Source organism: Rhinichthys klamathensis, unplaced genomic scaffold (genome assembly GCF_029890125.1).
Source record: "Rhinichthys klamathensis goyatoka isolate OS25496 unplaced genomic scaffold, OSU_Roscu_1.1 h1tg000024l_1, whole genome shotgun sequence".
NCBI lineage: Eukaryota > Metazoa > Chordata > Actinopteri > Cypriniformes > Leuciscidae > Rhinichthys > Rhinichthys klamathensis.
In genome coordinates, this window is record NW_026606575.1 from 54,223 (window position 1) to 69,298 (window position 15,076).

The 15,076-nt window shown below is 37.5% G+C and overlaps 2 protein-coding genes across 2 annotated transcripts in view; both read left to right on the forward strand.

The window, feature by feature from the left end:
• The first annotated feature begins 893 nt into the window (after nt 1-893).
• The window catches only part of LOC130077642 (UDP-glucuronosyltransferase 2C1-like), a 45,503-nt gene continuing 31,320 nt past the window's right edge, over nt 894-15,076 (forward strand). The window contains exon 1 of the mRNA XM_056242959.1: nt 894-964. The gene's annotated coding sequence lies outside the window, so the exon portion shown is untranslated. The remainder of the gene's footprint in view (nt 965-15,076) is intronic.
• LOC130077662 (UDP-glucuronosyltransferase 2A1-like) lies at nt 7,245-8,982 on the forward strand. The gene has a single exon (XM_056242972.1). It carries the CDS (start codon nt 7,277-7,279, stop codon nt 8,867-8,869), a length of 1,593 nt encoding a protein of 530 aa, XP_056098947.1. The 5' UTR covers nt 7,245-7,276; the 3' UTR covers nt 8,870-8,982.

A 15,076-nucleotide genomic window follows, 5' to 3' on the forward strand; every position in this document is an offset into this window, starting at 1 on the left:
CTGGTATTCAGGCACAAGGATCTGTGTTATGCCCTCTGCTGTTTTCAATATATATGCTGCCACTTGGTAATATTATAAGAAAACATGGAATTAGTTTCCACTGTTATGCCGATGATACTCAGATCCAACAAACTATGATACTCATATTACTTGACAAACATTGTAATAACATTGTTTGCAGTTGTTCTGATATTCACTCTCTCCATATTTTTAACTTTATGTGCATCACATGCTGCAGCAAAAAATTTTGTTTTTCTTTGAAACTCTATTCAAATGGCATGTTGCCATACGTTTAATGGAATAATAAATATAGAATTTTCCCACAGTCTGTGCATTTTTTTCTAAAACCCTTTTATACATTTCCTGAGAAAATGTCATCTCCAACCATTACACAACCATGTCTGTCTGTAATGATGTAACAAAAAAGAGCTGTGTATGAAACTGGAAACTGTATTATTGAGACATGTGCCTGTGCATGTGGCATTCTGTCTTTGTTCACAAAATTTAACAGATTTAATTCCTTTTGAGTTTATGCACTCCCCCGCGTGATCTCTCATTACCTCATGTAAACTCTCTTTCCCTCATTGCTCTCTCTCAAGTTCACAGTCCAGATACTGATAGCAGGCAGTTAAATGGGCACCACTGAGACAAAGTACTCTTAAATCAATAGTTGTGTTGCTTTATAATAAGCAAGTGTGCACAGATATAGTCATAGTGTTGAAAAGTAGTAGAAATTCTTCTCTGTAGAATTGATATCACTAGCAAATCAAGTAAAATTGTGCACTTTAAAAACATATCTGTGCCATATACTGTAGATGATGTCACAAATAAACTCTGTACTTTGAACTTTCATGCTGTGGGCTCACTGTATTTGATAAGGTGCAATGCTTAAGGAGAAATTTGCCAGAGACAGACAGAGTAACATGCCAAAGATATCAGCACTGAACAAAGCAAATATATAACCGTAAGTTATCTACAGTTTATGAATTAAAACAACAAAATAAATGTGACATTTGCATTATTTCAGAGATCGTCTGTAGTTTTCTACAACAGTTTAAAAAAATTTAGTATGTGTGATGCTTGCAGGTCAAGATTGTTATTTATATTTGATTTTATATTGTGTGAAAAATTATATATATATATGCTATTATACTATATACCATTTGTTTGTAAAATGTATTTTGTACTATGATGCACATTTAGACACGTTCATACACTAAACATATTTTTGCTAGGTTTTTTTTGTTGGTTCAGTACTAGAGTTTCTGCAAAATCGTTTTTCTGCAGGGTTATCTCTGTCCACACTGAAGGTGTGCCTGGCGGCCATAGTGGCCTACCACGTCCTTTGGTTGGATTATCTGGGGAGAAACCCTCTGATAACACATTTCCTTCATGGCACTTTGAGTATGAGGTTTGCAGCCCGAACCAGAATTCCAGCTTGGGACATGACTTTGGTTTTAGAAGGTTTATCTACGGCTCCCTTCGAGCCTCTTGACATGGTTACAGAAAAGTTTATTACCTTAAAAACAGTGTTCCTTCTAGCCATATCTTCACTAAAGAGAGTAGGAGATATTCAGGCTTTGTCGGTATCCCCCTCGTGCCTTGAATTCGTATCGGGGATGGTCAAGGCTTTCCTTTACCCTATAAGCCGGGCTACGTTACCAACATACCGTGGCCTATCGTTCTGCAGGCATTCTATCCTCCTCCTCCTTTCAGAAATCAGGACCAGGAAAAGCTGAACCTTCTTTGTCCAGTTAGAGCGCTGGATACTTACTGTTGGTCCACAGAGCTGCCCTGTGGAGGAAATCTGATTAGCTCTTTGTCTGTTTTGGATCACTTGAAAAAAGGGCTCCCAGCTTCTAAACAGCCTCAACTATCCACTTGCTGACATATCTCTTGCTTATGACGCTTCTGGCCAGGTGTCACCTTTGGCCGTCAGAGCACATTTTACTAGCAGTATTGCGGCCACCTGGGTGCTGCTACAGGTTCACATATCGATAGCTCTCAGTATTTATACGACAGGCACTTGTAAGTATGGGGCTTAGGCATTATCGTTCCCAAAGCGTCATTGACGCAGCGTGAGTGTACTACTGTAACCATAGTTCCCTGAGAAGGGAACGAGACACTGCGTCACCTTGCCATACTTCCTTCATCCCTGTGATCGACTTGCTTCGGCTAATTGAAGCTAACACCGGTCATTCCGTATGTGCTTTGTAAGGACTGGGCTAAAAGGGTGAATCTGAATAACTAAATACATCCTGCTAAAGACCCAAAAAGACTGAATGCAACACCACACACACTCTCTCTCTCAGGAATGGCCAGAGTCATAAAATGCTTTTAACATTCCATGCCATCCCCCATCTCTACAAGAGAGATAACAGAACTCTGACACACACACACACACGAACCAACACACACACATAATGAACCTTTACATTACACGCAGAAAACGAGCCATTACCAATTGTATATGATATATATATATATATATATATATATATGTATATGATATATTCCTGTATGTCTGTGTGTTTCCCAGTCCATGGTAGTTTAGAAATGATCTCCTAGCGTATCAGTGAAACTCTTGAGAGTTTAAAAGTTATGTATTAAATGTATCTTCATATTCCAATTATGTGTAAATGTTGTGTTTGGTACCGTTTTAATTATCTCGTTCCAACTGATTTGGTCAGATACAGAAGATTACAGTAAAATGTATGTTTTCTATGTTTTTATCATCTTGTGGAATGATTCTGACAAATTCTGACTGGTCATAAAAGAGGCGGACACGGCCATAGTTTAACTTTGACAAGACAAAGAGAATTTGGCCGCCAAAAGTTTCGTTGAATGTCATTGGCCAGTTCGCACCTCAGAGGTGTGGACTCCAGTTCCTCTAAAGAGGACTGAACCTCCCCCTGTTCTCCCTCTCTTCCTCCCGTGTCCTTGTGTCATGATGTAACGTCTCGCCTCCGGGCGAGTTCTTCGCCTTTATTTTATTTGTTTCTAGTTTAGTTTGTGTTTTTCAGTTGTAGATAAGTCTCTGTGTTTAATTCCAATCGACGATTGAAAAGAAAACCCCGTGACATATCTCTTCAGCAAATCCATCTACAAGGGACCTTTAAACGAGCGCGCGCTCGCTTTGAAGGAGAAACACGCGCACGTGACCGTGTGACGCGCCGGACCGAGCGAAGCACGCGCTTCTTCGCCAGCCATGCACAGATGGAACATTAACTCCTCGTGATTCCTCCGTTCTACGAAGTGAAACGAACTCAGCCGAACTATTTCCCTTTGGTAATGTTACCCCAAAGACTGTGAACCTCCGTTCAACACGCGCGCCAAGCAGCCCACGTGATGCTTCCTCACACACATAGGAATCCTCTCACGCACGCGGCCAGACAAGGCCGCGCAGGATTGCCGCGATACAGAGAGACCAAGAAACTTGCGCAAGTATATCTCTTTATAGAGCTTCTAAGAAGTTTTAAGATGATGTTTCGTGTTGTTATCAGAGAGGTGAATGTCTTCCTGCCAATGAAATTCTCCCAATTTCTCTGTTCTCTCTCTCCCCATCCCCTTTCCTCTCTCTCTTACTCGCTCACGCGTGTACGTTATCCATTGTCCAAACTTTATGCATTTCTCGTTCATTGATGTCTTATTGTATTGTTCATTGTTGTCTATGTATTTGTAAATACATGTATCCCATGTAACCGTAGTAAATACATAAGTAGTCATGCCTTTATTAAATCCATTATATTCATTTTGATTGATGTTACTGTGTCTGCTCATACTCCAGGTCTCTGAAATGAATAGATCAAGCTACGGCTTTATAAATTAAAAATACTTTAAAGAGTATGTGTTTATAGGGCAGAAAACCCAGTTCTTCTGGCCAGAGAATTGCGTTTCCTGAAATCCTATGAAGTAAGATGATATGTGGGATTCCCCCAATATTAATCTGACAATTGAGCTAATTAAATTTTACCTGTCTGTAAAACGTGATCTATGCAATCAACTTGTAGTTAAAATGCAAGGATACACGTATGCATGCAGGTAAAATGATAGATCCTCCCTTAGAGGGAGAGTAAATTCAATGTAAGACTGATCTAATCCAAACATGTATGAATAATTATTAATTACCAATTATTAATTAATTTATGCAAATTCCCCACGGATTAGATCCGCCCTGAATCCTTACAGCTTTTATGCTTTCCTGGTCGTGACGTCACCCGCCTGTGAGTTTCCTTCTCGCCATTGGACTAGTTGGCACGTACTTCAGACGCAATCACAAGAAGGTGTTCATTGATGCAGCATCTCGTTCCCTTCTCAGAGAACTATGGTTATAGTTGAAACCTGAGATGATTTCAAATATAACAAATTAATACCTAAATAGATACATCGTGGTATACTTAAAGTGCAAAAATATATAAATAGTAAACTGTAATGTTCACTTAAAGTAAACATACAAGTATACTTCCACTATAAAACGACTAAACTAGTAGTTTACTAAGCGTATACTTCAAAGTGTACTTTCATAAACTAAAAAATGCACTTCAAGTATTAAAATAGTAAACTAGTATAATAATAAGTTCACTTGTAGTACAGATGCAGTAAAAATGAGAAACATTTGTGAAGTAGTTGTGCACTTAGTTTACTACTGTTACACTTATAGTAAGTGTTGAGGAAATTTACTTTGAAAAGTAATGCATTACAATATTGCGTAACTCCCTTAAAAATTAACTAATTGCGTTACTTAGTTACTTTTTTTAGAAAAGTTATGCGTTACGTTACTTTTGGGTTACTTTTTTTCACCTGGGCTGGGCTAGTTTTTTTTTATAACAAAAAAGTTATATTTTTGGGAAAATGTAGAGGGCGCCGCTCAAGCAAACCTATCAGCTGTGTTGCCATCCTGGATAATCGAAGAATAGGATGCAGGAGAAGAAAGTTTAACATTTACTTTACCAGTCAAAAAAAAAAAATCTATAATTTTTGCTTATGGTTCAACTGAACCATCGAAGCTCAGAAGCAAGTACATTGGTCAATAAAGTGAGATAAAATGTATGTTTTATTTAACATATTTATTTAGTTATTAGAGGTTTGCATATTCTGATTCGGCATTTCACTGATTTTATTCATTTTGAGGAATATTGAATCTGTTTTTGTGCAAGTGAGTAAACGCACACTCACATTTAGTCTAGAAATGTCTCAACATGGGGACAAGAGAGCTGTCAGTCAATAAATGGGAAAACAAAGTAATTTGCGTTATTTATTTGAAAAAGTATAACTCAGATATTTTGTTGTAAATTTTAAAAGTAGTGCTACTTTACTAGTTTCTTGAAAAAGTAATCGGATTACGTAACTCAAGTTACTTGTAATGAGTTACCCCCAACACTGCTTATAGTACACTTAAACGTATACTTTATATAATAAAAATTGGTCCAATTTAGTCCCAAGTAGTATTGAAATAGTACACTTTCAAGTTTACTACTAGTACATCGATAATAGTATACTTACTACATAAAATATACTTAAAAATATACTTGAACACTACTTAAGTATACTAATAAAATGAACTTGAAGTGTGCTTCTTTTTCGTAAGGGTAGTAGAATCATGTCGCAGAATATCAGACAATAACTTTAACGAACACAGAGAGAATACACAGGCATTTGCACAAAGAAATATCACTGTAATGGGGTTCAGATGTTATGGGAAGAAGGAGGCGGGAACCGGTGAACGTTCAACGATTTAAATAAATAAATAAATGCAAAAATGAAAGTATAAGCCAGCAGCCCCTCACGGACGACTGCTGGCCACACAAAACAGAAACAAAACACAACATAAAATCACGCCTGTTCCTCTCTCGATCTTCACTGTCATTGCTCCTCCTTTATGCTTCCGCTCATCCGTGAGAGATGCGAGACCGGTGCGTCTCACAGGTGTCGTTCATTATCGCTCACGCCACCGGCCTCGCGCCGTTCTCTCATGTCCCTCGCCTGCTCTCCACAATCACACTAACTACTACTCACATGAAAGATGAGAACCGACAATGAACTGAATGAAACAAGGAGTATAAATACACAGGAAAAGTTAATGATAGACAGCTTAATGTAATCAGAAAGCAAGGAGACTAACTAGGATGCAGTAAATTCTAAACTGAACTGAAGCACAAGCAAACACACAGAAATTAAAATACAACTAAACAAAACATAATCCTGACAGTTATAACACATTATACTGTATGCATAGTAATTATTATCAATAGGCCTGTCAACTTGTGTTCATTTAGTACAATTGGTTAAATTTTTTTTATAAAAACACATTAATGCATGATTGATTAATTAAAAATGTTAATAATATTAAAGCACTCCATAATCTTGCACCCAGCTATATTTATGACCTCCTATCAGGATATGTTCCTACACGCTCCCTTCGCTCTTCCTCAACTGGCCTACTTGTCACCCCCAAATTCCGTCTCTCCACCATGGGGGCCAGGGCCTTCAGCTGCGCTGCTCCAAGACTTTGGAATGCCCTCCCCTCCTACATTCGAGAGGCAGACACAGTTAATTCATTAAAAAAATTGTTAAAGACCTATCTCTTTAAGAAAGCTTTTAATCTTTAAAACATTTTAGTTCTACATTGCTATAGTTACCCTCCTGACACTCTTTTATAGTGCTTTCTTCTGGCGTTCTTAGCATTTTGCTGGTTTGTCTTATTTGTAACATGTATTTGCCTACTATGAATTTAAATGTATTTTAATGTATTTCCTTTTTTTTTTTTTTTTTTTGGAACATGTAAGATGTCCTTGGGTATTTAGAAAGGCGTCGGCCAAATAAAATGTATTATTATTATTATTATTATTATTATTATTAAAGAGAATAATAATAAAAAGAGAATTCTTCTAATTATTATTAGAAATTTGTGAAAATTGAGAGGCAAAGAAAGAGTGGTAAAGAAACATGCATGAATGAGAAAATTACAAAGCCCTAGGGGGACATGGTGATGGGGGGAAATGATATAGGAGGAACAATTATATTTTTTGTGTTCTCTCACAAAACGTTTATGTTCTCTCCCAAATGTATTGTGTTCCCCTGAGAAACTTTGTGTTCTCTCACAAAAAATATTTGTAATGATTCTACCTGCCTGTCTCACTCTGAAAGAGTTCAGGTCCTGGATGAAAAAGTGTCCCTTTCATAACATGTCATCTCTACTGCACAGTGTCGACAACATATAATAATATAATATTATACAAATTTATGTAATACAATTATTTTATCATTTACAGGCAAGATGACTCAATTTTCTAAGAACACCGTTTCTGTCTCTCTCTGGATAACAGTCGTAATCCTTTTTGGTTCTCTCTGTAATGGGGGCAAAATCTTGGTGGTGCCTGTGGAGGGAAGTCACTGGGTGAACATGGACATCCTCATCAAGGCTTTACATGGTCAAGGGCACAGCATTGATGTAATACGCACCTATAATAGCTGGTTCGTAAAGGAGAATTCAACTTATTACAACTCTATAACCATACCTAACACCAAAGGAATGGATGAAGAATTTGTAGACGATATGCTCTTCAAAATGATCGACTATGAAAGAGGAAAGAGCCAGCTGAGCGCTGTACAGCTGTATTCATATGTATTCAAAGCTATTCATAAAACGCATGAAATGATATGTCAGCTTATAACAAACATATTTGAAAGTGCAGAGATTCTGAAGACACTGAAGGAAAAGCAGTATCATCTGATGCTTACTGATCCATCATGGGGTGCAGGCATTCTCCTGGCTCATGAACTCAAGTTACCCATGGTATATAATGTGAGATGGACCACTACTGGTGAGGGACACTTTGACGTCGCTCCCTCTCCAATGTCTTACATCCCTATCACGGGATCTGGAAACACTGACAAGATGAACTTTTTCCAACGAGGAAAAAACGCTTTCTTCTATTTGCTAATGGACATTCAGAACAGCCGTTTTAATTTGCCATTGTACCAAACATTTTGTGATAAATATTTCCATCCGCCTGTAAATTATTATGAACTTCTCCAGGGGGCTGATATATGGCTTATGAGGGTTGATTTTGTTTTTGAATTTCCACGTCCAACAATGCCAAATATTATCTACATTGGAGGCTTTCAGTGTAAACCAGCGAAGGCCCTTCCACATGATCTGGAAGACTTCATGCAAAGTTCTGGAGAGCATGGAGTCATCATCATGTCTTTAGGGTCGTTTATCAGTGCCCTACCAGATGATTTTACAGCAGAAATAGCTACTGCTTTTGCTCAGCTCCCGCAAAAGGTAATTTGGAGATACACTGGAAAGAGACCATCTACTTTGGGGAACAACACATTACTGGTTGACTGGATGCCACAGAACGACCTTCTAGGGCATCCGAAGACTAAAGTTTTTGTTGCACATGGCGGAACCAATGGTGTTCAAGAAGCTTTGTACCATGGTATTCCAGTGGTTGGAATTCCATTCTTTTTTGACCAGTACGACAATCTTCTTCGTTTGCAAGACAAGGGAGGAGCCAAGATACTCTCCATCTCAACTTTAAACAAGAACACACTGTATGCAGCCATACAGGAAGTAATCAATGAACCATCTTACAGACTGAGTATGCAGAGACTCTCTCATCTGCACAGAGACAAGCCAGTTAAACCTTTGGACAGCGCCCTCTTCTGGATTGAGTTTGTAATGAGACACAAAGGTGCTGCTCACCTCCGAACAGAGTCCTACAAACTGCCTTGGTACTCCTATTACTCAGTAGATGTTGCAGTTACATTGTTTGCAGTTGTTCTGATATTCACTCTATGTATTTTTTTAACAGTTCGATATATGTGTGTCAGGTGCTGCAGCAGAAAAAGGAAAACTGAGTGACATTTGCATTTGACGTTGATCACTTACAACTAATATACAATTATTTGACTGTTTTGACTGTTTAATGTACACCCCATTTCACTGCCTGGAATAATGATTTGATCCTTCTGCCATTATAGTGAAATTTTTCTTTTTTGACCACATGGTTTAAACAGAGAAAAGTTTCTTTAAACTTTTACAAATGGACCTATATGAGTCTAAAATCTAACTTTAATGGTGTGGCAAAAAACAAATGGGTTCTCCAAATGGGTTCTCTTCATCTTAGTTTATAGGACTTAGATGAAGGTCTGATCTCAATGTATGTAGGTACAATTATGCAGAAAGAAGGGTTTACAAACTTCATTCACTGAACATTTTAACCATTACACAACCATTGTCTTTTTACAATTATGCAACAAAAAACAACAACAATAGGCTATTGTATAACTTGTGTATGCGAAGATGTGTATGATCTAATTCAGTGGCTCCCAAACTGGAGTACGTGTTACCCGGGGTACATGAGGTGACGGAGGGGGTACGTACAGTGGCCCAGTAGTGCACAACACATGAAATTTAAACTACACAACGTAAACAAGCCACAACACTATGAGAGCACCACAACACAATGAAGTGCCACAACACAACAAAATCGGAAACACATTGAAAACAAGCCAAAACACAATGGAAATGGTCTTATGTGCATACACAAAAGAGGCATAAATATATATATATATATATAAAAGAGGCATCCAATATATTTTAATGAACCTTTGGAGTTCCTATGGGGCAATACATTATCATTCTATTGCGCAATCAGCCCATTTCACAGTGCCGTTTCTATTAAGGTGCATTAAAGCTAAACATTCAAGCCTTATACTAGTGGCAATGGACTAAAACAAACAGCAATGGACTAAAACAAGCAGAACCCTTGAAGTTTCTATGGGGCAATACATTATCATTATATTGTGTGACCAGCCCATTCACGGTGCCATTTATAGAGGTCCGTCAAAGCTAACATGCAAGCTTTATTCTAGTGGTAATGGACTAACGAAATCCAGATTTTGAACAGTTTTTACAAGGGGTGTAACAATACATGCATTCGTCCTGAACCGTCATGGTACGGAGATCATGGTTCGTTGCATACAGTCAGATGACGAATACAGTTCACAGGCGATCTACACTACAATCCAGAAGGGTGCGCACGCCCGGAAATGCAATGCTGTTTGCTCACCGCTACAACAGGAAAAAGAGCAGAAGAAGAATAGAAGATCTATGCGCCAACTCAAAACAAGAGTGCAGATGGCATGCAAGAGCTTGCTAATAGCAACACACTGAGTTTCGGTTCATTTTTGAGACACGCTCCACTAACTTCATGGAAAGGACACCAGGAAGCAGCATCCTGTTTGTTTTCTTTATTTTACAAAAATGTTATGTTTTTATTGTGAGTATATACAAATAAAAATAGACCCTTTACAGTTTTAAAGGTAAACTGACGCTAATCTGTATGACCATAAATTATGTATTTTAAAGGGCACCTTTTACATGGTGTTTGAACATAAATTGTGTTGGCAGTGTGTTTACACAACCACCCTATAATGGTAAAAATCCACCCATTGCTCTTTTTTTAATCCCCCATAAATCATAAGCAGTGACTCAGCAGTTTGTATGCAATGTGATGTCACATTGTACAGGCCCCACCCATGACTGCTGATGGACTCGGCCCTAATGAGGGGGGTAGTGGGCAGACGACATCATCCAGATATGACAATCACCGGAGGTAAGCAGAAAAAGACTTCAGTGCAAAAACAAATCTCTGCACAAGTTTAATTTTTCATTATTCTATTTATTTTGTATTTTATAACACAAGAGATGCTTTTCATGTAACCAAATCAGTTTTTTTTTTTTATTAGACCTACAAAACAATATGACCTATGCAAGAATACATTCTTTTTACTGCGTTGTGCTTAATACTCTAAAGGAGGCTGAACTGTATCAACTACCTCAGGGGGGAGTAAATGACGCTAGCTGGGCTCAAACTGTAATTTGCACTACTGTCTGTTTAAAATAAATGAAAAGAAACCTATCAATGGGGATTTGTTGCTTTTTTCTGTTGTACCAAACTCATATCGAACCGTGACCACAAAACCGAGGTACGTACCGAACTGTGACTTCTGTGTACTGTTACACCCCTAGTTTTTACCTCACCAATGTTTTTTATGGACCCTTAAACTTTGCCCATACCATGCCCTCCACTAATATTGGCACCCTTGGTAAATATGAGCAAAGGCTGCTGTGAAAATAAATCTACAATGTATATCATTTTGATCTTTCATTAAAAAATCACAAAAAGAAGAGAGCTCTACTTACATTCTGAAAGATGAAATCGCCTTCTTGAGAAGGGGGCGGTCCAAGTGGTACCCCGTCATCAATGCAATCAGGTATTTTACTTCCGTTATTTCCTTATTCTAAAGAAGGGCATTTTTCTTCGCCCTATTCTGGATCTCAGAGTGTTGAACAAACATTTGAGGAAATACAATTTGAAATGTTAACTGTAAGGCCCGCCCAATCGGTCCAACGGCAGTTTCCGATAAGCGAGAGAAGGTTCACTGCGTTACTGTCTTTTCAGCGTGGCAACGTAATTGGTAACACTTTATAATAACTACACGCTAATAATCATTAGTTAAGCATGAGTAAACAGTTAATTCATCATTCATAAAGCATTAATAGACTTTAATAAGCAGTTTATAAATACAGCTATAAATGCTTTCTTCTTAATTTACAAGCATATCTATAATTTATTTAATAATTGTATTTTCATCCTTTATTAATGATCAATTTATTATTTCTAAATGATTAATTGCATTTTTTATAAACCAGTTATTTTAGAGTTTTCAGTGGTTCACAAGATTACTTAGAACGTGTAAGTAAATGATTAATAAACTATTTAAATGTACATTCATACATCTTATTATTCAGACATATAGTGATGGTTACTTAGTGTGTTAATAAATGCTTTATTAACATGTATTTAAGCTGTAATTCAGGGTTAATTCGGGTAGTTATAAAGCATTTAGTAGTGGTCAGTTAACTATGTTTGTGAGCTCATCTAAAGTGAGGACTATTCATGCCTTGTAAAGCATTTATAAAGGAGATTTAAAGGCTGTTAAATATTTCTATGTTCTGTATCACTGTGTTGTGTTTGTTACATTTTACTGTTTAGAAGATTGATGCGCCTTTAAATCTCCTTTATAAATGCTTTATAAGGCATGAATAGTCCTCACTTTAGATTAGCTCACAAAATAGTTAACTGACCACTACTAAATGCTTTATAACTACCTGTATTTACTACATTTACTTACACTTTCTAAGTGATCTTATGAATAACTGACAACTCTTAAATAACTGGTTTATAAATAATGCTATACTTCATTTAGAAATTATTAATTGATCATTAACAAAGTATGAAAATACAATTATTAAACGCATTATAGATATGCTTATAAATCAAGAAAAAAGTGTTTATAGCTGTATTTATAAACTGCTTATTAATGTCTATTAATGCTTTATAAATGATTAATTAACTGTTTACTCATGCTTAACAAATGATTAATAGCATGCAGTTATTATAAAGTGTTACCGAATTTAATTCCAATTAAACTTTTATCTGACTTTTATCTATCACAACCTCGAATTTAGGTTAGAATGGCAATTTATGATTGACCATTTATATGGTAATTTATCTAGACATCTGATTATTCTATATAACTCTTTACCCTTTTTGTTCTCATTCATTCGGGTGCCAAAGTCGCACAGCGTCCTCGCACCGGCTGTTCATTTTTATGCGGGCCCACGATCACAAACTCACCAGTCTGATCGATAACCAGAAGTTATGGCTAAAGCAGTTTAAAAATGCCATCCATGCTTGCTATTGTTAAAAGGTACCCATTTAGCCCCCTACAAATCGCCAATATAACAACTTAGTTAAAGCTCAATCAGAGGTTATGGCCAGTACTATGAGGTAATGTCGCCCCATGCTTACTAGAACCCCAATAGTATTTTGGTCTAGCCCCCTATAGTTTTAATTAAAGCAGAGACAATGACCAGAGATTATGGCAAGTACTACCAGAAATGCTGCCCCATGATTACTATTACCTCGTTAGTATTTTTATATAGCTCTCTATAGTGAATGTGACTGCATAACAACTTAGTTAAAGGTGGAGTAAGTCATTTTTGAAATATGCTGTTGGCCAGTGTTGATGTTTGAAATCAACCCAAACAAACACAACCCTTCTTCATTGCTCCGCCTCCAAAACACTCCAATCCTAAACGCCCTGCTCCGAGTCGGTCCCGAACCCCGATCTCCTGGCAAGTGAGTCGAGTGCACCAACAATGACGCTAAACACCCCATTCACTAGCAGTCGTCAGTGCGACTCTGTCCTAACTGGCTTCCGTTCCGCACACAATCCAAGAGAGGATGTTTGTTTATCATATAGAAGCGCAACAGAATAATGCTTCATGAAAAATAAAGCATAGATGATGTCTATTTCTAATAGACATTAGAAATTCCACCTCATTCCATATATTCTCACACCATCTTGAGGACTGGCTTTTGAGCATACAAAAATGTGAACACCTCTCATAATAATTAATGTCTGCTTCTATATTTTAGCTGTCTTGTGACCTATGGTATATGTATGATAGATAGATGATAGATGGTTACTGTTTAATTCCCTAACAGTTGTATGGCGGTATGGTTATATGTTATATGTTTTATGATATTATGTTTTAATGGAGCCAGTGCTATGGCATTATGTTTTATTGTTGTGTATCAATTGCTGTGTGATTTAATGTTTATTTTTTATTTATTCTAGCCATCATGTGCCTAGTATAACATCTTGCCAATGGACTACAGTTGAAAATTAGCCTGCTGGCTAACACTGGCACATTTACAGTGATGTTAAAGGAGCTGTATGTAAGAAATGTATTTCAATTAATCATAAAATGGCCCTGATATATCACTAGACATTTAGAAATCATGTACATTTCAAATACTTATATCACTGACAACAGTTGTCCGGCCAGGATATTGTCATTTAAAAAGTGCAGTTGCAGCCCTCAACTGATGTTGATGTTGTCATGTTGTGTTTTGGTCTGATGCTCCACCCTCCACCTATCTACCAATCACGAAGTCAGTAGTGTTGCGGCATCCGGGTTGCCAGCTCTGCTCTAGTTACCACAGCTGCAGCTCGTCACGTTCCTGCTGGATCCTGCAGCCTATCTGGCAACCTTGAGTCAGGGGGGAGGGGGAGGGGATACACCACTCTACAGTAATTTGAAAGTGATTGCAGTACCAGTTTTGGCCACAATCTTACATACAGCTCCTTTAATTAATGTGCACTGTCCTTAAATAAATAAATGAAATGAAATGAAATGAATGAATGACAAGAAAGCACAAAAATTAACATACAGTACACAATAGTAATTACAAACAAGAGTTGGTTGTTAGTTACCAACAGCACAGCAGCGCCAGACACACAATGACACCCAGTGTTACTCACGTATGGACCCGAATCTGAAAAGACATTCTTAAAGACATTCTGTATTACGGGCTGATCTGATTACAAATCGCGCCCTGAGCCTCCTGCAACATCTCCCAAAATACTCAGACCAAGACAGAAACCTCTTTCAAATGGAAACATGTGCTAACAATGGGAATTTGCATTAATCACGGTCCCAGACTTAGGTATATTTTAGGGGTAAGGTGTACTGAGGACAGAGGGTAATTTGCATTACCCTTCCACCACAGTAAGCAAAATAACTCTTAACTCTTAAAACATTTATTACCTTTTGGTTTACTTCTGTGGGGATGAGAGCTTTGTACCAGTCGCACTGAGACATTTCAAATGATAACAAACAAGCATAATGTGGTATAATAATTGTTTACATTAAACCACATATATTTTTGGGTGAATTTCAGGTTATCTCAGCATGGTGAGAGAAGAGATGGGGAAAGGGGGGTGAAGGGAAAGAAATGTAAATTAAGACAATACTGAGGTGATTGCGTCTCGGATGAGGATGCTAATTTAGCAGGAGAGAGTTCAAATGTTAATTTCCTTTGTTTTCTCAAAGAGTAACCCTCTCTTCACGTTCTTCTAGTTTTTCCAGTCTTACATAACCCACAGTGTTCTCTCTCGTTCTGTAAATCAGAATGATTGGTGCACATTGATC